The sequence below is a fragment of the Panthera uncia genome, assembly GCF_023721935.1.
Source record: "Panthera uncia isolate 11264 chromosome C1 unlocalized genomic scaffold, Puncia_PCG_1.0 HiC_scaffold_4, whole genome shotgun sequence".
In the NCBI taxonomy this organism is placed as follows: domain Eukaryota; kingdom Metazoa; phylum Chordata; class Mammalia; order Carnivora; family Felidae; genus Panthera; species Panthera uncia.
This window is the reverse complement of record NW_026057585.1, coordinates 20,758,027-20,782,691: the sequence shown is the minus strand read 5'-3', so window position 1 is coordinate 20,782,691 and position 24,665 is coordinate 20,758,027. Positions and strand designations below refer to the sequence as shown.

General features: G+C 36.1%; 2 protein-coding genes across 7 annotated transcripts in view; one reads left to right on the top strand and one right to left on the bottom strand.

Annotated features, from left to right (window-relative positions):
* The first annotated feature begins 3 nt into the window (after positions 1 to 3).
* On the top strand, positions 4 to 24,332 carry TRMT13 (tRNA methyltransferase 13 homolog). Of its 5 annotated transcripts, none has more exons than XR_007454675.1 (11): positions 4 to 379; positions 2,849 to 2,895; positions 2,984 to 3,050; positions 4,979 to 5,041; positions 5,234 to 5,303; positions 5,459 to 5,565; positions 5,914 to 6,081; positions 8,645 to 8,717; positions 13,631 to 13,705; positions 13,908 to 14,122; positions 16,675 to 16,790. XR_007454675.1 is itself a non-coding variant. In XM_049616737.1 (11 exons), the coding sequence occupies exons 1-11, from the start codon at positions 233 to 235 to the stop codon at positions 17,404 to 17,406; spliced, it is 1,446 nt and encodes a 481-aa protein (XP_049472694.1). In that variant the 5' UTR covers positions 137 to 232; the 3' UTR covers positions 17,407 to 24,332. The 5 variants fall into 5 exon arrangements, 3 of the variants coding, with proteins under 3 accessions (XP_049472696.1, XP_049472694.1, XP_049472695.1); XM_049616737.1 differs by lacking the exon at positions 13,908 to 14,122 and adding an exon at positions 17,211 to 24,332 and having other exon boundaries at positions 137 to 379; positions 16,476 to 16,908; XM_049616738.1 differs by lacking the exon at positions 13,908 to 14,122 and adding an exon at positions 17,211 to 24,332 and having other exon boundaries at positions 137 to 379; positions 5,914 to 6,085; positions 8,649 to 8,717; positions 16,476 to 16,908.
* LRRC39 (leucine rich repeat containing 39) overlaps positions 17,589 to 24,665 on the bottom strand; it is a 20,923-nt gene continuing 13,846 nt past the window's right edge. The window contains exons 6-9 of one of the 2 annotated variants that reach the window (XM_049616742.1): positions 22,905 to 23,050; positions 22,029 to 22,181; positions 20,710 to 20,849; positions 17,589 to 17,681 (exon numbers count right to left, since the gene is read on the bottom strand). In XM_049616742.1, the coding sequence (XP_049472699.1) occupies positions 17,626 to 17,681; positions 20,710 to 20,849; positions 22,029 to 22,181; positions 22,905 to 23,050 (495 nt within the window). In that variant the 3' untranslated portion in view covers positions 17,589 to 17,625. Of the gene's footprint in view, positions 17,682 to 20,510; positions 20,850 to 22,028; positions 22,182 to 22,904; positions 23,051 to 24,665 lie in introns of those variants that run through there. The other variant, XM_049616740.1, reaches the window with a different exon arrangement.

The following is a 24,665-nucleotide window of genomic DNA, read 5'->3' as shown; positions in this document are numbered from 1 at the left end:
TCCGCTGAGGAGGCGGGGATAACAGAAACCGAGGGAAGGTGCAGGAGATTTGGACCTCGTCAGCCACCATCAGTTTTTTCCGGTTTTGCAGGAGACGGTCGGCAGTTCCGGGTATTAGCCTGCGTGGCGGGACTCGCGGTGGCCATATTTGTTAAGGGAAGAGGACCCAAGGGAAGCGGAGAACTTTTCTTCCCTTCGCCTAATGTTTGCCATTCCAAACGAACTCTGAATTATGGCGGCTTCTGCGTCGACCCCCCACACGACTGACTTTCCAGCTGAGGGTCGATGCAGTTACTACGTAGAAAAGAAGAAGCGGTTCTGCAGGATGGTGGTGGCAGCGGGGAAAAGGTTCTGTGGGGAACACGCTGGAGCCGCGGAGGTCTGGTATTACCCTACCCCCTCGAGAGTTGGAAATAAGTTTCTTGGTCCGGCCCCTCGCTTCTGACAGATTTCTGCTGTCACCCTGGATATTCTAGATTTTCCTGTACTAAGCGCAGTCCTGCTCTCCCTAGGGAGGGATGATGAGTCTTAGTGAAGTGCAGTGGTTTCTTGTACTAAGTAGAGCAGCGCCAGTAGTAACCCGTTCATTTTGATCCTAACTCTTGGCCATACTAGATCTTAATTTTACTCCAGACCACCGTCTCTTACACTCCGCCCACTCTCCCCTTTCCTGAGGGGTAAAGGTAGTTTAGAAAGAATAGTGGTCAAAGATCGCAAGGTTTCACTAATTGTGTTCTGATTGTTTTGTGAGTGATAATCACTTCTTTGTGAATGCGGTTGAGAAACTTTTGAAAAAAATTTATTTATACATACGAGTCTTTAATTGCTGAAAACAAACTGATGGTTACCAAAGAGGAGATGGGTGAAATAGGTGATGGGGATTAAGGAGTGCACTTCTAATGAGCACCGAGTGATTAAAATAAAAACGTAAGAAATATTTATTTAGAGTACAATCTTTTGAAAGTAACATAACTGCTGAAAGGGGTAAGGAAAGATTTAAAATCATGTAAGAATTGGCTCTTTTTCAAATCGGTAACAGGAAGGGTACAATTTTGTTTGATAATACAGTTATACATATAATTGTACTGTCAAACGATATACAGTTGACCCTTGAACACGTAAACTGCCCAGTCCACTTACATATTTAAAGATGAGATAAACATCCCTTGATCAAAAAATGGGATTTCTGATAGAAGAAAGTTTTGTTCTCACTCTGAAACCTTCTATTTCACCTTAATGAGACATCTGGAAGATGAATGCAGTTGGTGACAGTAGTAGAATATGACTAGATCCTTACAAGCTGGTTGGTATTCCTGGAGAGGAAGGAATGTTGTTACTGGTCCCTTGAGGAAAGATTGCAAGATAATTGAAAACACTTTGCATGACACGATTTGGTTTTCAATGTGGCATCCTACTGAATCTGTGATTTATGATATAATGGGGTGTATGTTTCCATCTTTTTGTCTTAAGTATCATATGTAGTTGAGACCTCTTGTACACATTTTTACCCACTGTTTGTTGTTGTTTTCTTACCCACTGCTTCTTAACTGAAGGTGATTTTGCCCCCCAGCAGACCCTTGGCAATGTTTGCAACATTTTGGTTCTCACAACTCAGGAGAGTGTTCCTGGCACCTAATAGATAAAGCCAAAGATGCCGCTAAATATCCTATGATGCGGAGGACAGACCCCCACAAAACAGAATTACCCAGCCCAAAATGTCAGTAGCGCCAAGGTTGAGAAACCCAGTTTCTAAACCCAAATAATAAAAGTGCTTTTTTTCCCCCAATTCTATGGTTAGGCTTTGGGGAGTCAACGTAGAGTCTTCCCTTTTCATGGAGGTTGTATTTTAGAGTCAGCAAATAAGGAAGAATAATGCACAGTTTTTCAAAAAATATTGAAAAGTCTCTTAGCCTTCCCATGAAATTCAGTCATTTCATGGGTATACTGGGAGGCATTCAGAACTGAAATAAACTGAAAAAATAATTGTTAATAACAGTGAACAGTTAGCATTTACTATATGGCCAACAACATGCCAAGCAGTTTTTTAAATGTACTTTTAATATTAGCTCACTTAATTCTTACAAGCCTTAGGAGGTGAGACATACTCTCATCTTTTAGATGAGGCAATGAGCCTACCTCAGGTCATTGAGTTAGAAGTTGATAGATCGATCCTAGGCAATCCTACTGACCTATGGTTGTAACTATTACACTATCCTGTTGCATACAGATTCATAAGAATATTGAATAGAATTGCTAGCACTATTAATTCTCCTTTGGTTTTTTTCTAGCACATGTAGTTAAATTCACGTAACTTAGAAACAAATGGGCTATAGCTGTGCTATACTGAAAACTTGCAAAGCCAGTAGGATTATGGCCACATACCAAATGGTTAAAATACCATATTTTATTGTTTCTAAAATAACTTCTTTTTCTCACATTTTAACATTTCTGAAATCAGAATGCACCTTAAACCATCACATGTCATATTTTAAATCGGCAGCAGATTTTTCTTCGGGGTGCCTAAAGTAATAGTGCAAATTATAGTCAGTGCTATTATAGATTCAAAATTCCGTAAGTAGACCTTCTCTATAACCTATTTGAAGCTATAAACCCTTGTTGTCCGAAGCAGTATATGCTCATGTATACATAAACCAGCTATGTTGGAGATTTTTGTTGTCAAACTCTGTGACCTGATTTTGCCAGTGTTTTATTAATGTCCTTTTAAGGTTTCCTTACCTTGTTTTGGGAATGCATAAGCTTATGATTACACTGAAATTATATTTAGTATCTGTAAGCAACGAACGTGATTTTTTTTTATACAAATAAATACATCATTTTTCTTTATTAGGAAGAAAATGCTCGGAAGAGAATTCTGTGTCCTTTAGATCCAAAACAGTAAGTATGGGTCAGATAAGGGTTTTTCTATGCTAGAAAGATTAACTGTCACAAGTCTTATTTTAAATAATTTTCTCTTTAAATTTAGCACAGTATATGAAGATCAGCTAGCAAAACATTTGAAAAAGTGTAACTCAAGAGAGAAACCAAAACCTGTAAGTGTTTGATCAGTAAAACTGAGTGGTGAAATGTGTGGTATATAATGTTTATGTGTACTTAGTTGATTACAAATGTGAATATTTAACAAGGCTCTGGCCTCAAGAGACTTGAATGTAATAAATGCATTTGAGCATATATATAGACTATGAATCCACTTGTAGTCCTAATTCAGATAATAGAATTTTATGCAACAGGAGTGTCATTTAGAAAATAATTTCACAATTTATTCAAAATACTTATTTAGTGCTTACTAAATTTATTTCAATAAAATATGGTCCCAGCCTTTAAGGAGTTTGAAAGTAAACTTGTAAATAATGGATATTATTTAATAAGTTCAATCAAAGAAGTAAATATGTGGTAAGAGCACAGACTTGTATAAAACTTAAAATTATAGCCAAGGGGTCAAGAAAAACTTCCCAGAGAGAAAAACACTTGAGCTGAGTCTTGATTTGGCAAACAAAAGGAAGAGGAGTCCTTCTAGGTGGAAAGAACTGTATGTGCAAAGGCAGAAATTGAGAAACTACATTGAGACTTTCAAGGAACTTGGACTTTATTCTGAAAGATGTGGGGAACTACTGAAAGATTTTAAGCTAGGGAATGGAATGGCCATATTTACCTCTTACAAAACTTTCAGAGCAGTGTGGAAGGATGGCTTGGAATTAGAATGACTAGTTAAAAGCTGTTGCTGAAATCCCGGTGGGACATGATAAGAGACTAAATGAAAGAGAATAGAAAAGGGTAGAGAATAAATGCAAGAATTATTTAGGTAGCAGAATCAATAAAACTCAGTGGCTAAAAACCGAGAGTTGGATATGTGAGTCTGAAAGTCAGTAGAGTAGTTAATTTGGAGGTCAAATACATACAGGTTATAGGCCTTGGATTTTTAAGTTACCCAGGGTAAGAGATTAGAAGGGTGAGGGAGGAACTTGTTTATTCCACAGATATTGAACATTTATGCCAGACATTGTACCAAGCACCCTGGCTATAAGAACATTACAGTCTAGTGGGAGAGACAAAAAATACAATATTGTCTATGTTAAAATTGATTAAGTACAGAGTGCTATGAAAGAATAAAGGAGATGAACCTAATCCTTTTTTGAGAGAAATAGGGGGTGAAAGAGATGGGGAAGGAGTCAGGAGGCTTCTCTGAAGGAGTATCACATATGAGACCTACAGGTCAAAGGAGAACCTGCCAGACGGAAAAAAACACATGTAAGGGCCTAGAAGTGAGAGAGCTGATAGCCTTGTCTGGGATTGGGCATTGCACATGACTGGAGTATAGAATACAAGGGGAGAGCTGAGTAGAAGAGGAGACTCCAGAGGTAGCAGGTGATAGAACATGAGACCAAGGACAGAACTATAGGTGACACTGACATTAAAGGGTGAGCTGTTCCCACCGTTTAATAAAAAAAATTAAAGATACTTATTATATCACACAAAAATACATAAAATAGAAGAAACCAGACCTAAAGCTTTGTAATATCTATATCTTATCTGCTTTTGGACCTACTGCTTCTCTGCTAAATAGCCGTATATAGTTGGTACTTTGTTGTTTTTTACTCTTACACCATACGCAAAATTGACAACCTTCGGTCTATATGCTATAGACAGGTGAAAACTTTAACAAAAATTACTAATGAGTTTCTTTAGACTATACACATTTATTCAGATAACGACTCACTAGAATATAAGATCCATGAGGACATAGAGCTTTTTGTTGTGTTCTCTGCTATGGTGAATCCTTGACACCTAAAGCAAATTAAGGACCGCAGTAGGTGCTCAGTGATTATTTTATTCCTAAATGGGAGAAAGGGAGGATGGCAGGTACAGGGTATGGGAAAAACAGAAGTATCAGTTTTTCAGCTTAATTTTTGTGGGCTCTTCACATTAATAACAGTATTGTTGTGGTTTTGTTTTTATTAAGGACTTCTTTATTCAAGATATTAATGCAGGCTTAAAAGATGAAACAGAAATACCTGAACAATTAGTAAGTATTTGATTTAATATTTAACTTTAAAAGGTGTTTGTAAGCTGTCTCCACACTGGGAGAAAGCTATGTTCCACTTTTTGTTTGGAATAAATTAATTGTTTTGAATTTAGAATGTATTTTTTCTATAGAATCCATATTATTAGTGATGGTTAGTTCCCAAACCAGCTCATACCCCATTCTTGTATATAGGTTCCAATTTCTTCTCTCTCTGAAGAGCAGTTGGAAAACTTAATTAAGAAATTGCGGAAAGCAAGCGAAGGTAAGTCTGCCTCCAGTTGCAAGTTAAAATTTTTGGAATAATTAGGTGCTTTATGAGTTGATACCAATGTGGTTTAAAAAATGTTACTACCATTGTTCAGAGCCCTACGGTTTCATGTTTGGTTGCTTAAGCTATTGTGCTTATATTTGGCACAGGTTTGAACTCTACACTTAAAGATCAAATTATGTCCCATCCAGCATTGCATGATGCCCTTAATGACCCTAAAAATGGTGATTCTGCAACCAAACACCTGAAACAGCAGGTATGTTTAGGCCATAGTAACTACGCTAAAATTGGCCTTTTGTTCATTTGTCAAAAGCTAACGTTCTTTCTAAATATAGTTATTAATGAGATTTTGTTTAGTTTATCTTTCAGAGTACAGAATCTTTCCATTTCAAAAATATGTGGAAACATATATTAAAAACTTTTGGCATGGATATGGTTCTGAGTACTGTGTTTTAAAAATCTTAAAGCAAGAGAAAAAAATTTAAAGCCAAACAAAAATTACCAATGTGCACATGCTGCCATATGTAGAAATTACCTTGATGTTTTCCCCCTTGAGCCAAATGTGTTTGCTCTAGTTTATAAAATAATCTTGTGAAGTTTGCAGGCTTCTATTTTAGGTAACATTGAAAAATTAAAGTTACTTGGTCCAAGAAGATGTTTTGTTGAGTTTGGAGCAGGAAAAGGAAAATTGTCTCATTGGGTTGATATTGCCTTAAAAGATGCTGAAAAAGTTCACTTCATCCTAGTAGAAAAGGTGACCACGAGATTCAAGGCAAGTGAAACCATGACAGTATATTAATAACCAAACTTTGCACTTTTCTTATTAAAAAAAAAAAAAAGAAAGAATGATACTGAGAAACATGTCGTTTTAAGAAAATGAATGTTTTGCGTTAATTTTTTTTTTTTTTTTTTAACATTTATTTATTTTTGAGACAGAGAGAGACAGAGCATGAACAGGGGAGGGGCAGAGAGAGAGGGAGACACAGAATCTGAAACAGGCTTCAGGCTCTGAGCTGTCAGCACAGAGCCAGACGCGGGGCTCGAACTCACGGACCGCGAGATCGTGACCTGAGCCGAAGTCGGACGCTCAACCGACCAAGCCACCCAGGCGCCCCAATTTGATGTAGCTTTTTATTCTGATTATATTCATGACCTAAACTGAAGGTCATTTTTTAATCTAAATTTTGATAGTCCATTGAGCTGAGGTCTTAAAACTATTTGCAGAGATAAGAAAATATGTGGAAAGGGCCAAGCTCAAGCTAGGAGTTAAAAGTCTTGGGTCCTAACCTACCTGTGCCACCTACTAACTATTCATTCAGTAAACATTTACTGAACATACCATTAGGCACCATGATAGACATTGAGTAGAAGTCAAGACAAGTCCCTACGCTCTATTATTTATATTTAGAAAGGAAAGACAAATCAATTATAGAGAAGTATCAAAATATGAAAAAAAACTGTACAAAGTACAATGTAGGTTCAGAAGAGGGAGTGACATGTTTTATTGCAGGGAAGGGATGCAAATGGCTATACAGGAAAGGTGATGCCTGAGCTCTGTCTTGAAAGGAGAATCACATTTCCTAGATAGAGGGTTTAAGAAGCATTCTAGAAAGTATGAACAACGTAACCAAATACCTGAAACAACAGGGAAACATGGGAACATTTCTCTATGATGGGAATGCATGGTTCCAAGTAGGGTTCAGTGGTGATGAGATGGGAGAGGAGGGCTAGACTCTGAAAGGTGTCATATTTTATGCCAATGGAAGGCATTTGACTTTAGCCGGCTACATGCTGGGGATACAGGGGAACAAGTTTAGTTCTTGTCTTTGAGAAGCTTACGTCTAGGGGGTAGACTTACGAGTATTTCGGTTCAGTTTGCTAATAAGCCTCTTACGATAATGGTGAGTACTAGAAGCCCTTAGGAGCATGAAGATAGAACACCAGCCTTAGTGTAGTGTGGGTCACAGAAGGTTTCCTAGAGGAAATAACTGCTGAGAGGAGATTGAAAGAATATGTAAATGTAAAAGTTGGCGAAGAAACTAAAAGGGCTTTTTATTGTTTTGTTTTATTTTATTTTATTATTTTTAATGTTTATTTTTGAGAGAGAGAGAGAGAGAGAGAGAATCCAAAGCAGGCTCCAGGCTCCAAGCTGTCAGCACAGAGCCCAACATAGGGCATAAAGCCACAAACCATGAGGTCATGACCTGAGTCAGACACTCAACTGACTGAACCACCCAGGTGCCCCAAGAAAGGCTTTTTAAATTTTTTTTTTTAATGTTTATTTATTTTTGAGACAGAGAGAGACAGAGCATGAACGGGGGAGGGGCAGAGAGAGGGAGACACGGAATTGGAAGCAGGCTCAAGGCTCTGAGCCATCAGCCCAGAGCCCGACGCGGGGCTCGAACCCACGGACCATGAGATCGTGACCTGAGCCAAAGTCGGACACTTAACCGACTGAGCCACCCAGGCGCCCCAAGAAAGGCTTTTTAAAAGTTCATCCTAACAGTACTATTAAAGATATAGCAGAAGATTAATGAGAGATTAATGATAAGATTAATTATCCAGTAATTCAAGTAAGACATGAGCCAGAGCTGAGGCTGTTGCAGTAGGATGGAGAAGAGAAAAAAAGTGTGAGAAATGCTAAGTATTTGGAAGCAGGGAGACTTGCTGATTTATTAGTCATTAAGTATGAGAGAGGAGTTATTTCGGGTGACACTTTATGGCTTTAAGTGACTTGTGGTGCCTTTTACCCGAAAAAGGGAATATACAAGGAGAAGAGGAAGAATAGGTTCGGAGAGAGAAATGATGAATTTAGTTTTGAATGATTTTGCTGTTGAAGTAGAACTTTCTAGTTCACAACTGGGTATGTGCCTGGTGCTCATCAAAAAGATCTGGGCCACAGTGTAGATTTGTAAGTCATAGGCACATAGACATAGATCAGAATGGTGATTGTGATCTTTCAGAGAGAGTAAGCGGAATGAGCCAAAAATAGTGTATTATGGGCTAGCAAAGGCAAAGGAGCTGGCAAATAACCTTAAGTTAGTCACTTAACATCTTTGAACCTTAGTTCCTTCATCAGTGAATTGGGACATTTTAGAGTTAAAGGAAATAATGATACATAAAAATTTATAAAATTTTCAAGGCTTTTAAAAATGTATGATACTGTTTTAGAGTTTTCATCAAAGAATATATAATCTTAAATTTTTTAATTAGTGATTCTGTTTTTTAAGTATTAAAAAATAAGATGGGAAATTATTTCCTCCAAATTTTGAAAACAAATAGAAATCTTTTTAAATATAAAAAACCATTGTTATGATAATGTTATTTTTGTGCAGGTAGATGGCAAACACAGGAAGAAAAATTCAGTGTTTGAGAGACTTCAAATTGATATTCAGCACTTGTGTTTGAGTAAGTTGCATAACTTTCAGTTGCTCTACCATAAATCATAGAAGTTTCAAATTCTGAGGGTTGCTTAGAAATCCAATCATGCAGAACAGTGCTTCAATGAAGACAAACTAAAATTAATGCGTTGTTAACATAAAATGTTATATCTAACATTTGAATGAATGTAAATTGAATTAGGGTTGGAACTTTTTTCCCTTTTTTTTTTTTTTTTTTTTTTTAAAGAGAGCAAGCATGCAAGCAAGGGAGAGGGACAGAGGGGGAGAAAGAAAGAGAATCTTAAGCAAGCTCCACGCTCAGCATGGAGCCTGACACGTGGGCTCGGTCCCACAACCCTTGGATCACAACCTGAGCCAAAATCAAGAGTCAGACGCTCAACCGACTTGAGCCACTCAGGCACCCCAGGGTTGGAACTTTTTAAAATGGGGTTTTAGTATCAATTAGAAATGAAGTGTCCTATTAGGAAAGAGTTTAAAAGTGCTAATAATATGTCCCTATATTATTTGTTTGTCTTGTTTAATTATGAGTCTGTTCATACCATACACTAGCCTTCTACCTATAATTAACATGACTTTACCTAAACTGTTAAAGAATTAAGGTAGTTCTTTGTCTAGCTGATGGCAAAAGATACTTCCTAGAAAGTAGCAAAGGAAATAATTCATCTCTCTGTAAGTCCCATTTTGTACACACACACACACACACACACACACACACACACACACCCTTCAGTCCTACTCTTTGTTCCTTTCTGCACCTTTTTATAGTTTTTCATATTAATATAGACATGTCCTAGTAACCTCTTCCATCCCACTAATTAATACAGCTTTGTAAAGCAACCCAGCATTTATGTATAAATCACTGTATTTAAAATTATTTAACTGAGTATATTACTTTTCTAAAATTGAAAATTCTAGACAAGTTTTTATGGTAGGTGTTGAATTCTTATTAAGCATACTGGAAAGTAGCCTACCACATTTCTAAGTTTCTGTATGACTATTCTGTGCCCACTCTGTGCCCCCATTCCATATTGTAAACCAAAATAAGAGAGATTAATAGGGAGCAAATATCTACAATCTAGTTCACTACTGCCCTTTTAGAATTTGTACCAGTTGAAAAATCTCTCTCCTGCTAAACAATGACCTACCTAAAAATATAGCCACCATTGAAAATGTGAATCATGGGCGCCTGGGTGGCTTGGTCAAGTAAGTGTCTGACTTTGGCTCAGGTCATGATCTGCAGACTTCCATACTTTGGCTTTTTCTTGATATTGAAAATAAAAGACTTAATGACACACTGAGAGGGATTAAAGGTAATTTTGAAATGAGAAGATGACATTCAGTTAGAGGACTTCTCTTCCTGGGGGCACGGTTGGAATTGACTATTCATCATTTTAGGGAAAGAGAAAGAACAGGAAGTTTCTGTTGAAAGAGTTCACCGGAAACATCCCCCCTTTGTTTTTTCTTCATTTATTGTTTTTCTTTTTTGGGCTTTTCTTAAACTTACATATGTGTGGTCAAGAGTCAAATAGTGCTACAAGTTCTCAAGTTTTTATAAAAACAGCACCAACCACTTCCTCCCTGCCATGGTTCTTTCTTTAAATCCAACCACATTTACATCTTACAGGTGAATTTTTATATTTATCTCAAGTGTCTAACAACAGGCTTTTGTTTTTGCTGCTCCTTTTTTTTTTCCAACCATTATCTGCTGGTTTTTCCCAGTGGAAGATAAAGATTTTCTACTCCTGCCCCGCCTCAAGTGCAAACACTTCCCATTCCTCATATTTCTAATATGCACTAAAGATTAAGTCATCATTTTTTTTTTAACCACAGGAACATGTATTAAATTACTTTTTCCTGTACAGTTTTTTGTTGTTGTTGATAAATTAATAATTTATAATTTTGTTTACTTGGTCTTTTAAAAATGTATTTGTTGTAATACATTCATCAAGTATTCTATTACTTTCCATCTTCCTAAAATAATTCTCCCCTGTATCCTTCAGACATGTTCCAATCCAGACTGGATGCCCTCTGTTCTTGGCGCACAATGATCAGCATTAAAACTCTCTTCAGTCTCATCCTAGGGATTTCTTCTACTCTCTGGATGGGAATTTCTTTTTCCATATTTTTTCCCACATCTTCCTCTATCGAGTTACTCTTTCTTCGGGCAGAGCACCTCTTCCTATAGCTTCCTGAGAAACAATGCATTTGAGACCTTGCCTTGTCCGAAAATATCTTTTATTTTGCCTTACACTTGACTTGCCTGGGGATTTGTATTTCAAGGTTGAAAATCATTTTCCTTTAGAATTTTGAAAGTTTATTCCACTAGTATTGTTTAAACATTCAGTGCCATTCTGAATCTTGTTCCCTTGTATGTGATCTGCTTTTTTGTTGAAATTTTATAGGCCCTTCTTTGTTGTCAGTGTTATAAATTTTCACAGGGATGTGCCTTCATGTGTTTATATTTTTGTCCATTGTGCTGGACTCTTCCGTTTATAGCAGAGGTTCTCAAGTGGAGGCCATTTTGTCCACCAGGGTACTTTGGCAATGTCTGAGACATTTTTGGTTGTCATAGCTGTGGGTATGCTGCTGGCATCTAATACAGGCCAGAGAGCCTCCTAGACCAGAGGCCTGCTAAATATCCTGTAAGGTATAGAATAGCTCCCCACAACAAAATTATTGGGGCCAAAAAGTCCATAATGCCAAAGATGAAAAATCCTGATTTAGAGATTCTAGTACTCTCAGCTTTCTGGGAAATTTCCTTGGCATTCTTTCTTCCATGATTTTCTCTACACTACTTTCTCTTTTCTCCCTTTACATAAGAATTCCTATGATTTGGGGTGCCTGGGTGACTCAGTTGTTTAGGCACCTGACTCTTGGTTTTGGCTCAGGTCACGATCTCAGATCATGGGTTCAAGCACCACATCAGACTCTGCAGTGGTGGTTCAGAGCCTATCTTCCTCTCTCTCTCTGCCTCTCTCGCATACTCTTTCTGTCTCAAAAAAATTTTTTTCTCATGATTTAGCTATTAGACCTACTGGGATGGTTTTCTACTCCTCTTGAATTCTTTGTTTTATGTCTTTTGGTCTCTTTTCTATACTTTCTAAAATTTTCCCAATTAATTTCTCCTATCATAGCTTTCATTTCTAAGATTTTTTTCTTTGAATTTACCTTTATTATATCTTGTTCTTTTCTCTTAATTGCCATATCTTACCTTTCTGAGGATATTAATAATGGTTTTTAAGAATTATTCTCCCTTCATAATCTGCTTTCACCAATTTGCTCTTTTCCATTTGTTTTGGTCTGTCTCTTTCAACTTAGAGGCTGTCCTTAAACAGCTAGTGCTCCTTGATGGTATGTTCTTAGGATTGAGGGACTCAGAACTCCAAGTCCTCAGGTGGAATTGTTGACTCTGAGCTCCACTTTGGGGTGATCTGCCTAAGATGTGATCTTTCCTCTTGGGTTGGTCAGATTCCACAGAGGAGAATCTTCTGATCACCTGCCTACAGGTTAAAGATCTGATTGCATACATTCTGGGACCCAGTGGGGAAAGCCATATGCACAACTCACTTATTCCTGCTCCTTTACCATACTTCAACTCTCAACTTCCTATTGTCCCTCAATCCACTGACCTCCTGATGCTCCAGAGAATTCATGCATAGTCTTCTACCAAGTGGGAATTGTAGCTACTCAGCTCCACTTCCAAGGTACCTGATGGCCCCAATTCTTAAGCCTTTTGAAGATTTGTGGAATAAATTTGGTTAATTCGCAGCCTTTCCCACTTGTGTCTCCTTTTGACCTCTTTCAGATTTTGTGAGTTTATACCTTTTCAGAAATCCTTTAATTCTCATGTTGGTAGAGTTTTGGGAGGGAGCAAACCAGATACTTGTATTCAATCTACCATCATTTCCCAGAAGTTCATCTGTTCTATTTTCCAAGCCCAAAGAAATAGGGGAGAGAGGAAATGAGGTAATTTTCAAGCATAAAGCAGAAGGGCTTTCTTAGACACCCTTTCCCTTCACCCTAACTGATGGTAAGTCTCTTGAACTATCTTAATTTAAACTTCTATCTTCCCTGACACAGGCAAACTATTCCACTTGGTACCAATTTCTCCTGGCATGTAATATAATACATTTGAAAGCAAGCAACAGAAAAGTTGAATTTACTAAGTACTTCCATTGGACTGTTCCACTGTACTAGGTGCTGTGGCTGGATTTGTAGTGGGAAGCATACTTTTCATTTCGGAATCTTAGAAAAAGGAAAATGAATGGGGAAAAAATGGAGGCCATAACGAATGTAGTATGTTTTACTGCATTACCTTGTGACTTTTTTTTTTTTTTTTTTTTACTTTTTCAGGACTGTTATGAATATTTTCTTTTTTCAAAATAATGTGAAAAGCTTAAGATAACATTTTATTTTTGAACATGAAGATATATTTAAAACTATATAACATATAACACGGTTATAATATCCAATATAATATTGTATAATACATATTAATATATGTTTATCATGTGTATTATTTGTTCAAAATACATCTTCTAGCAGGGAGAGTTTTGAGTTCTTTTATCAATGTGTTAATAATATTTAGCAAAATAAGGCTTCTACAGAGGAAAGTCCTGGGTCAGTATATAAGAAATAACATTGGCCTAAGAGTCAAGAAACTTTAACTTGAGAGGAAAGGCGAGAGGGAAAGAAAAGGGAAGAAAAGAAGAAAGAAACTTTAATTCTAATTCTGGCTGGTATTTATCAGGTCACTACATCTTTGAGTCTCTTATTCATCAGCAATAAAGTGAAGTTTTGATTTCAGTCTCTTCACGCCCTAAAATCTAAAGGTTCAAATTGGTTCTCTCTTTCAGAATGCCATGTGAATGCCTTATCTCAGAAGAGAGCTAACTCGGTTCTCATTTACTTTTATTACAGACAAGATTCCTTTGCTAAGCAAAGAAAAACTACCCGTGGTAGGAATTGGAAAGCATCTGTGTGGTGTGGCAACAGGTACGTAAACATAATAATGATGTTTACATACTAGACAAGCACATTAAGTTTTAGCTTTACATGGTCCCAAACATTGAAATAGTCTCTTGAGTAGTTTATACCACTTATGCTTAAACTCATTAATTTTCATAGTAGCACTGGCCCTGTGTTATATCAAATATAGCATTTTCTTATTTATCTGCTCATTTTGGCCATTTGACAGGATGAATTAAGAGTTTTATGTGTAAATACTGAGTCATGAGACTTTGGGTTATATTTCAACCGAAAAGGAAACAAATCATTTATGGAGACTGTATGATTCCACCCCAGAAGCTACTGAGTTTTTTGAGGAGTTGCTTGGGAAGGATTCTGAAACCTCTCCTACCAGAAGATGGTTATGTACCAGGATTCTGGGGAAAATGAAAAAAGAAATGCTAGGTAAAAAATCTAAGATCTTATCTTAGCACTTAGATCTGTCAGGTGTAGCATGGTAAAGTAGAAGGAGCATCGGATAGTCTGGGATTCAGCTGTGCTGTGTAACCTTGGCAAATTACATAACCTTTCTGAGCTTTGGTTATCTCATCTGTAAAACAGGAATAATAACATATAATTTACCAGGTTACTTACATGTGAGTATCTGGCGCATATTAGTATTCAACGAGTGTTAACTACTATTACATCTTCTTCCTGGCTCCTGCTGATTTCCTCATCTCCCATCCGGGGATCTTGGAGCCTCCATAAAATGTTACTCAATTTGGCCAGAAATGGCTTTGAATATTGTATATCTGAGTTGTCCTTCATAGTTTTTAAGAGGACTTTCATGTACCTTATCTCATTTAACCCCCAGAAAAGCCTCTAAAGTAAGCCAACTCTATCCTGGGGAGGAATAAAAGCACCCTCATTTACTCTTACCCATCTAACTCAAGTTTCTCCAAAGTATAATCTATATATTGGCCATTTTTCCTTGTTCCACACACTTTCCCCTCTTGATTCACTCTATCTGAATTCTCCCTTCATCACTCTACTGTCTTACTGAAAAATCTCTGCTGCAGTTGCTTGCCCTTCTTAAAATTGTTTCCTTCTCTTTTGTGATTCTTCTTTCCTGATTCTTCCCCTACATCTATGCCATTCTTTCTGGTTTTCTCATGGTCACCTTCCACTGCCTGTTCTTTAAATACTAATATTTGGACCCATTGGCTGCACACCTAATATGTCTTTCCCCTCAGAACTCTTCATAGTTCCTAATACCTACAGCTTAAAGTCCAAAGTCTTTAACAGGACAACCTGCTGTCAGTGTGGCCTCTGCCTTCCAGCCTTTGCTAGTTCCTGCTTGCCCCTTTACTGGTCAGCAAATTAAAAGCCTGTATACTTTTCCCATGTACTGTACTGTGTCAATTTCTAATTTCCATAGTGTTTATCATCATTCCATCTGCATATCTCTACCTTATTGTATTTCAATTTGTTATATAATAGCTAATTTAGTTAACTATGTTTATCTAATTCTCCCACTGGGCTGTGAAATTTTTGAGCACAGGGAATGTGCTAACACAATGGTTGGCATATAATAGAAACAGTAAGCATTTGAGTGAATGAATAATCTTGGCCACCACTTTGCTGTGTGTCCTTGTCCCTTTCTTTGGTGTGTGGCTTTGTCCTTTAAGTTCTTTGTAAAGGAGAGGTTGAAATAGATTGTTAAAGCTACTTCTGATTCTAAAATAACTTCATTCTTTTAATAGTTTTTCTGTGTATTCACATTTCTGAAAATCATTTACTTAGGTCTAATACAAATAAAACAGTGACTGAATATATTTTGTCAGGAAATAATAGTTTATGAAATAATAGATTAGCTATCCCTTTCTCCCAATAATGTTTGTCGACTTAAACTCATATATTGAATTAAATTTACTAGTAAAAAAATCACTTAATAGTCACTGGTGACATCTGAGGGTAATACAATTTTAAAATATTTATGTTTCTGATTGACTAAGCACAGCATGCCAGTCTAATCAGACAGAAAATATGGGTTTCACAGCATAATTTTGGGGTCTTTCCAATATTGTCATCAGTATAGTGGTCTTCAGTGGGAAATAGTCTTACTCATCAAAAAATCTATTTGTTTAGCTTTTAGGTTTAAAATTTTCATTTTAATTTGGAGTACATTCACCTCTAAGTTTATGTGTATAATCATCGTTACATCGCAAAGCTTGCACACAAAAGGTACTAACTAACTGCTGAATGAATACATAAATACCTGTAAGGCTGCTCAGTGAGGCCTACTTTCCACAGTCTGACTCCCTCTTCTCAACTCTTCAGCTCATCAGCTTTTGCTGTGAACACCTTACATTTCAGGACTCACACCTAACATTAAATCTCAGCAGATGCCTTTCCCCTCAATTTTTTTCTTTGGGTTTCTTAAACTCAAAACTTTCCTGGAATGTAAGTGTAGATGAATAATTTTTTTCTGTACAAGTCATTTCCTCAGCTAGAGCAGGAAAAATGAGAGCCAGTTTAAGTAGTTGGACTAAAAGTTTTTACAAACTCTAGATCTTAAGCTTCAGACAGTTTTGGGGGGAAGTAGATTTTATGCAGAATAAGTCACCAGAGAAAATTAGATGCTAACAAGAACACAGCAAACATGAACAAATTGATAATTCATGGATGAATTATTACAAGTATAAAGCTAAGTAGGTTTTATTGTTGGGATTTTAGAAGCCATACTGCTGAATAAATGTAAAAAATACTTATTTTTAAAGATGATGTGGTTTGGGGGGCCACATAATTGTGTTTGCAGATCTTGCATTACGATGTTTGGTTGAAACCTATGCTGCCAGTTGTGAGGAAAGGAATGAAGAACCTTTAGCCAAACGCAGAAAGAATGATAAAACAGACAAAGAAATTAACCCTTTGGCCAAGGAAGGAAATGAGAAAAATGTCCCAGAGAAGTGGACCCCTGTGGCTGGCATTGTTATTGCACTCTGTTGTCACCACAGGTGTGATTGGAGACATTATGTGGGCAAAGAATATTTCAGGGCTCTAGGCCTTGGAGCAGTGGATTTCCACTACTTCCAGCGAATGAGTAGTTGGGCAACTTGTGGGATGCGAAAAACATCTTTGGAAGCCTCCAACGTGACCTCAAAGAGAAAAGATAAGCACAGTGATGACAGTGAAGAGCATGACGATGGGGGATGCAGAATCACGGACGACAGCACTGAGAGTTTGCCTGGGTAAGTGACTACTTTGAAATGCACAACACTAAGGCAGAAATGTTTTGTTATTGCTTCAGGTTTTTTTAGATAAGTGTTACCAAGAATCTATTGATGAAGATGCATTTTACCATCCAATTTTAGAATAAGTTAAAATACACTTTTATTGTGGCATAAATAAAATGTATCTTGGAAACATGGAACATAGCACCTAGTATATCATGGGTTACTTAGCAACTTTTACCAATAAATAGAAGTGACTACAATAATTTTTTCATAAACTCCTACAAATTTTAATGATGTTTTGTGTTTATTCGATTTAGGCTCCTTACTGTTGAAGAAAAGAAGAAAATAGGGCATCTTTGTAAATTGCTGATTGACCAAGGCCGAGTCGAGTATTTACAGCAGAAAGGTTTCAGTCCTGCTTTACAGTATTATACAGATCCTCTGGTGTCTTTGGAAAATGTATTGTTAACTGCTTTACCAAATCATTCTTCATCACCAGAAACAAGTGCTTAATGGAAAAGAAATTTTGAACATCTGTCTTCCACCAAAAAAAATTTTTTCAATTGTATTTTTATATTCATGAAAATATAATTTACATATAATGTGAACTTTAAAAAATATTGTAGCCTCATTGAACTTTGGCAATAGCTTTGATTTTTACTTTAGAAGTCCAAACATTGAGTTCACCAAATTCCCAAAGTAATTCTTTTCAGCAGGGCATCTTGAGTTATATTATCCGTCAGTATCCATAGAGATTGGTAAAGTAGTTGAACAGTTGACTTGGTTATCTGAAACACACATAACATATCAGTACACAACCAGCACACTAACTTTCTATTTGTATTAATTTTGGAAATTTTTTTCCTTGATTTTATTCACTGCTCTTTAATTCTCAAGTTCAAGATGTAATGATCAATCATCAGTTCATAACAAGGGCCAATTTGAGAATTTGGTTTATGTATGGATTTTTTGTCCATTTAGATCTGGTAAGGATAATCAGTTGTGATTTTTTTCTAATGTAAACAAATTCAGAGATGTTCACAATTAATGAATTCACCTTCCGACTTCCAGAGCCATACCTGTATTTATGTATTAGCTGCATTTATCCATGACAAACAACAAAACTAAAGAGATGTTTTCAAGGGAAATAAGCTATTTCACTTCATTTTTTAATTGATTACCTAGTTAGAATTTCCAAAAAGATAAGATAAACCTCATTCACAAATTAAATTCAAATTTGCAGATAACTTCTGAAGTTAATTAGCTATCATATCTTTTAACAAGGACAGTTTTATACATATAAGTACAGCTGTAAGTATATTCTCTCCTTTTGGGGAAAGTAATTTGGAATGAAGTGGAAATTAGATAATGAAACCAAAAACAACTTCACATTTAGGCCTCATTTAACTCATAAGCAGTTTCTATGCACAAGCAGATATTAAACTGAACCTATGGTAAGGACTGTTACTCTCTTCATATTATTCTTGAATTATTTCTGCCTTTACTTGTAAAAATTGTCTTAATCATTGGTACCTTTGCCAAGACAAAGATCTGAATTACTAATTTTAGATCCTATAATGATATTCTTAGGTAACTTTTTTATCCTGTAAATAGATCTATGATTACATGAATTCTAAATTAGAAGCCTAGCCCATTTTTAATCCCTGGCCTTTCTACTTTAATCTCCTTTGTTTTCTGAGACTGCCTAGATTCAGATCCTACCCTACCACCTCAGGGTATGATCTTGAGCAACTGCTTAATCTCTTTGTGCCTCAATTTTCCTTTTAAATGAGGGTGAAGATAATACTACTACCTACCTCAGGAGGTTGTTGTAACAAATGAGATAACGTATGTAAAATGCTTAGAACAGTTCCAAGCACAATGTAAATACTCAATAAATATTAAGTGTTATAGTACTAATTCACAAATCTATTTTTAATAACAATAGGCAGGGTTGGTCTTATTATTTCTGCTTAAGTTGTAACCTTTTTTCTCTTTTATAATTTTTATGCAAATATTGTTAAAGTAAGGTAGTTGGATTATTTCTAAAGTTAATTACTCATCCTCCCAAACAAAAGAACATAAATGAAAGTAATACATCATTCAATAATTTACATGAATTTACTGGATCAGGGAATGCTAATTTGTGTCTTACAATCTGTTTTGCATCATTGAACAATTTATGCCGAGAAATAAAAAATATTCTACAACAGGCATAATCTCAACTATGTTTCATAAAACATACATACACACACATAAGAGTTATGCTGATAACAGCCCTGTGCCCATTTAACTTAATGATATGTTTCTGACAATGGTTCCAAGTACTTTATGCGCAGGTAAGGTTGTCGTTACACAAGCTATAAGTGGAGATTGTTGTTTTCCTTGACCTTGTTTATTTCCCTTACTACAATATCCTAAGGAAGTGACTATGTGGGATATGTATATTGGTATCCCTTGACCTGCTGAATTTGCAGGGTCAGCAAACCCCTTCAGGAGCTTTAGATGGATCTACACAACTGCCTCTTCCTGCATGTCCCACAACCATGTCCAATTTACTTCTCTTCCACTTCTACCACCAAACAGCTTCTACACTTCATTTCCCCATCTCAGCATCACCATCCATCCGGTTGCTCTAACCAAAAACAGATTAATCTTGGAGTCTTCTCTTTCTCATCATTCAGTCATCTGTTCTGTCCCCTATCTGTCTTACATAATTATACCCCAAACTAAGCCCCAAACTATAACTTTACTTATCTTCCTCCAATCTATTTTCTGTGCTATCGTTTCTATGACTTGCTGTCACAGATCAGATGACCATTTCCTAACATCCTCCACTGGATGTTGGTAAAAATGATTTCTTCTAGCTAAAAAACTCATTTGTTTGCTTGGATTACACTTATTCTCCAAAGTAACTATCTGAAGATAAATTTAACCTTTTGATTCAAAAACTTCACATTTAAAACAAAAAAATTTCACATTTTAGTGAATTATAAAACCATGATTTATATTACTCTAGTTTCAATGTTTTTATTAACAGAATTGTTTCTTTGGCTTCTTCTAATCTTGGTTTAAGTTAAAGGCTTTAGTTAAGTGATTTAATTCTTAATTATCAGAGACTAAGTGATTGAAATTTATATATCAAAACCTCACATTTTAACTATTGGTTAAAATCTCTGTTCTCTTAATAGTCATCCCTAGGCAGAATATTGTGTTGCTATTTGTGGATTGTAGAAAGAAAAAAGAAATGACAGGGAAGGTAGTGTTCATGAGTACACAGAAATATATAATAAACTGATAGAATTAGGTAGTGAAGATTTAAAGACGCACGTCTTCATTCATCTGGTTGTGCTTCAAGTGCTTAGCCAAAGAAATTTGTTTCCTGTCTCTACTTGAAAAATTTTCTGTATATTTACAATTTCTCTCCAAGCCTTTATCAAAATTGTGAACAGATTCGAATTTCATTTTTTTCCCTCCCACAATATATATATATTTTTTTAAATATTTATTTTTGAGAGAGAGAGCATGAGCAGGGGAGGGGCAGAGAGAGAGAGGCAGAGGATCCAAAGCAGGCTCCATGCTGACAGCAGAGAGCCCAATGCGGGGCTCAAACTCACAAACCAAGAAATCATGGCCTGAGCTAAAGCCAGATGCTTAACCGACTGAGCCACCCAGGGGCCCCTCCTTCCGCAATATTGACCAAGAGACAAAATTTGACGGAAAAGGTAAGATGTAATGAGAAATCTATAAAGGAACTTATATATATACACATTCTTCTACCAAATATTTGTCTTGTGTTATAAAGAAATCTCATACCTGCTCTTCTCCGTGACTCCTGTATATATATATGCATAAACTGAAGGCCAAATAATTCCCGTTCCTCTTCTTCATCTATGCTTTCACTAGGAGGAAGTGTTACTTCCAATTTCAGTGGGTTGTCTCTGAAGTTGACAAACCTAGCAGTTCACCAAAAAACAGTATTTTTATAGGTGCCATAGAAGTGAACATTTATTTCCCTAGCAAAAGATCAAATGATAATATGGTAAATTAAAAAAAAAAAAAGTTTCAATAACCAGACATCGTGGTGAGATGTGATAAGTCCTAAGAATCTTTTAAGTTTCTTTTCTAGAAGGAAGAAACCCTAGCTTTAGACAACTTATTTTCAAAGCTTATAGAAGCAACTGTTAGTTCCTACCATATATTTAATGTGGAACAGTTCAACTTCCCAGAGCAATTCCAGGGCATCTCAAACATACAATTAATGCTATGAAATTAAAGTTTCTGTGTATGTGTGTGTGTGTATGTATTTTTTTTTTTAACGTTTATTTATTTTTGAGAGATAGAGCATGAGCAGGGAAGGGGCAGAGAGAGGGAGACACAAAATCCAAAGCAGGCTCCAGACTCAGCTGTTAGCACAGAGCCTGACTCAGGGCTCGAATTCACAAACTGTGAGATCATGACCTGAGCAGAAGTTGGACACTCAACTGACTGAGCCACCCAGGCGCCCCTTAGTTTCTGTATATTTTACAGACTTACTTGTGTCTTATTTATCATTGTATCTTCACCATCAATTACATGACCCAGTAGCTGCTGAATTGATGAATGAATGAATGAATGAATGAATGTATGAATGACTTTGTTTTGGAAATTGTAGGATTTGATGTGAATTTGCATGTCTTACATTCTCTGTTAGGAAATTAAATTTTGGAAGTAAGACACTTGAGGGAGTTCTGAGAGTAATTAACTTACCAATTTACTCTATAACATGGTTACCTGTGTCCATAGTAGTCTTTTAGAAGGAAAATAAGCACTATTTTTATACCTTTTGCTTTTATTTGTAGATGAGGTTTGTTAGCAGTTACAAAGCGATTTTCATAAAAATGTCACCAACAGAGGGTATTCCTTAAAGCTGATAATGCCAGTTTGACTTTTGTTTCAAGGATTCTTTCTTGAATAATTTTAACCAGTGTTATATGAATCCTACTTATGTGATTATAGAATTTCAAAGTTGGAAAAAATTTTTAAATATATTCATTCATATGAATGAGAACTCAAATCTATTCATAAAATTGCTCTATATTACTGTGTTCTGCAACCAGAAAGGAACATGTCACTTTTGGGTCTACAACTTTTACCTCAGATTGGTCATCTCTTCCATGCACACTGGAATATCTTGCAGTTTATTGTTGCTGAGAACAAGAGTACCCAGGTTTTTCATATTGCTGATTGTTTCTGGCAAGCATGTTATTTCATTCCGTTGCAGCCATAATGTGTGTAGAGTTTGCATTCTGATGAATTAAAAGAGGTTTCTGTGATTAATCCATACATAATATGAAAACCCTGATTCTTAACCTAAAATCAAAGAAAGGTAATCTTTTATAACATCTCCTTTAACCAGTATATCAGTTAACTGGTTTCACATTACCTGATTAGGGAAACTGCATCAGAGTCAATCCCTACCTACACTACAGTTCTCGCATGTGGTGGTAGAAGAGAAACCAATGTATTTTAGTGAATTCTTCACTATTTGCATAGGATTTCTTAAAGAACTGCTGTAAATGTTATCTAATCTGAATTAGAGTGTTAGGAGAAAAATCAGAAATTATTAATATGCCCAGTTAGGGCAAGACAAGTATGCATAACAGACTCTGGGCCAGGCTGCCTACATTCAAAACCTAGACTGCACACTTACACTGTGATCTTGAGCAATTTAACATCTCCACATGAGTTTCCTCACACATTCGTAAAGTGCACAGAGTGCCTGGCATGCACTAAATAATGTTATTGTTTGCCATATTCATGTCAATATGGTCACGTCAGATAGCCAGTTTTTCTCTCCCCAAACCCTTAGGCTTATTTAAGTAAATGAAAATATTCGGTTAAAAAGTAGCATATTAGTACTACGTGGATCTATTGTGATTGATTAGGTAGGGTCCCCTTTGTTTTGTCTATTATTTCTTATTTATTACGGATGGCTTCAACACATCCAATAGCATAGAAAATTATTTTACCTTTCTATAGTATCAGGAAGTTGTTCAAGTCTGTTGCTTCCCATGTCGAGCCACTCAAGAGCAGGCATGTTCAACACAGCAGGAGGGATTGTAGTAAAGTGATTCATACTCAAATCAAGGTGAGTAAGCTTTAACAAATTGCTAAGCTGAAGAGGAAAGCAAAATTTTTCAAAGTGAATGTCCACAACGTAAAGTACTAGAACACTCACATTGCTAAAGGAGATACTTCACATCAAGGAACGTTCAGATTACACTTGGGCTTTATTTAGTCCTAGTAGTCCACAATAAAATAAATTAATTTTGAAATAAAAATAAAGCTAAAAAACCTCCAGATAAATTAAAAACTTGTATAGAAAGTTCATCTATTCCAAGAAAACTTATCTTCCAAATACCCAAGTTCCAGGGTTTGCAGAACCTGCTTGTGTTTTCCTTTCATCCTGTATCTGAGATTTGTATGGGAAAACCCAAACTTCAAAATATTATTATCTTTATTGAGCCTTCTTTTTTGCGCCTGATGCTTTACATGCGTTATCTCAATCACAGGATTTACCGTTTGGTAATTCTATTTTTTAAATGAAAAACATCAATAAAAATGTATTAAGAATAATATATCAAACACCAGCATGCTCAGCTTAAGAAAGAAAATATAGAGGTGCCTGGGTGGCTCAGTCAGTTAAGCGACTGACTCTTGATTTCAGCTCAGGTCATGATCCCGCTGGTTCATGAGATTGAGCCTAGCATCAGGCTCCATGCTGTTGGCACGGAGCTTGCTCAGGATTCTCTCTCATCTTTGCCCCTCCCCCTGCACATGCACGCTCTCTCTCTCAAACTTAAAAATATATATATACTGATATGACTGCCTCCTGTGTACTCCTCCCTTCTTCCTTTCCAGAGGGAACCCTTCTCCTGAATTTGGTATTTAATATTCCTGCATATGTTTTTTTTGTTTTTATTACTATATACAAATATGTTTTCTATATATTTCTCTATTATTACTATTATATATGTTTTCACAAAGTTTAATATTTTTATTTGAAGATTTTGATAGTGTACTTCTCTTTAACTTGCCTTTTTCTCTCAACATCAGTATCTCAATGTATTCATGATGCTTATAGCATTAGTTTATTCATCAGCTTTATAAGATGAATATCGTATTTCTATTTTATGGACAAAATGGGTGAGAGAGGCCATGCAACTGGAAATGATGGGTGATGTGCACTCAAGTTTTCATGGACCTAAGGCCACAAACCTCTTGCCATATAACGCTGTAGTGAAAGTTTCAAAATGTGAGTAAAAATTTAGTTAACTTTTCCAAAAAACTTTCCATTTATCTAGGCAAGTTCTGTTTTATTTTTATCTCCGGGAATGTTGAGATTCCTTCCACAATTTTAACACCAAAAAAAAAAAAAAAAAAAAAAAAAAGAAACACATACACACCCAGTGTTTTGTGGGTAATGCAAAAAAAGCAGGAAGTTTCCATTTAGGAGGCGATATTTCTCTGGCTTTAGAATTCAAGCCACGGACAAAACACTTTTTCAAAATCACACCTTTAAAATTTTTCAAACGGTTTAGAATGGAGTATAAAAAGATTGTTTTTACACTGGCATAAATATGTTTTGTGTGTATACATGTATGCAGTGTAATGGCTGAGAGAGAAGTCTCCTGTTGCTGATTTCTCAGTGGTACTAGAACCCTTTGATTGTATCATATTAAAAATGTTATTATCATCTGACAGTCTCTATTTTGCATATGTGAACATTG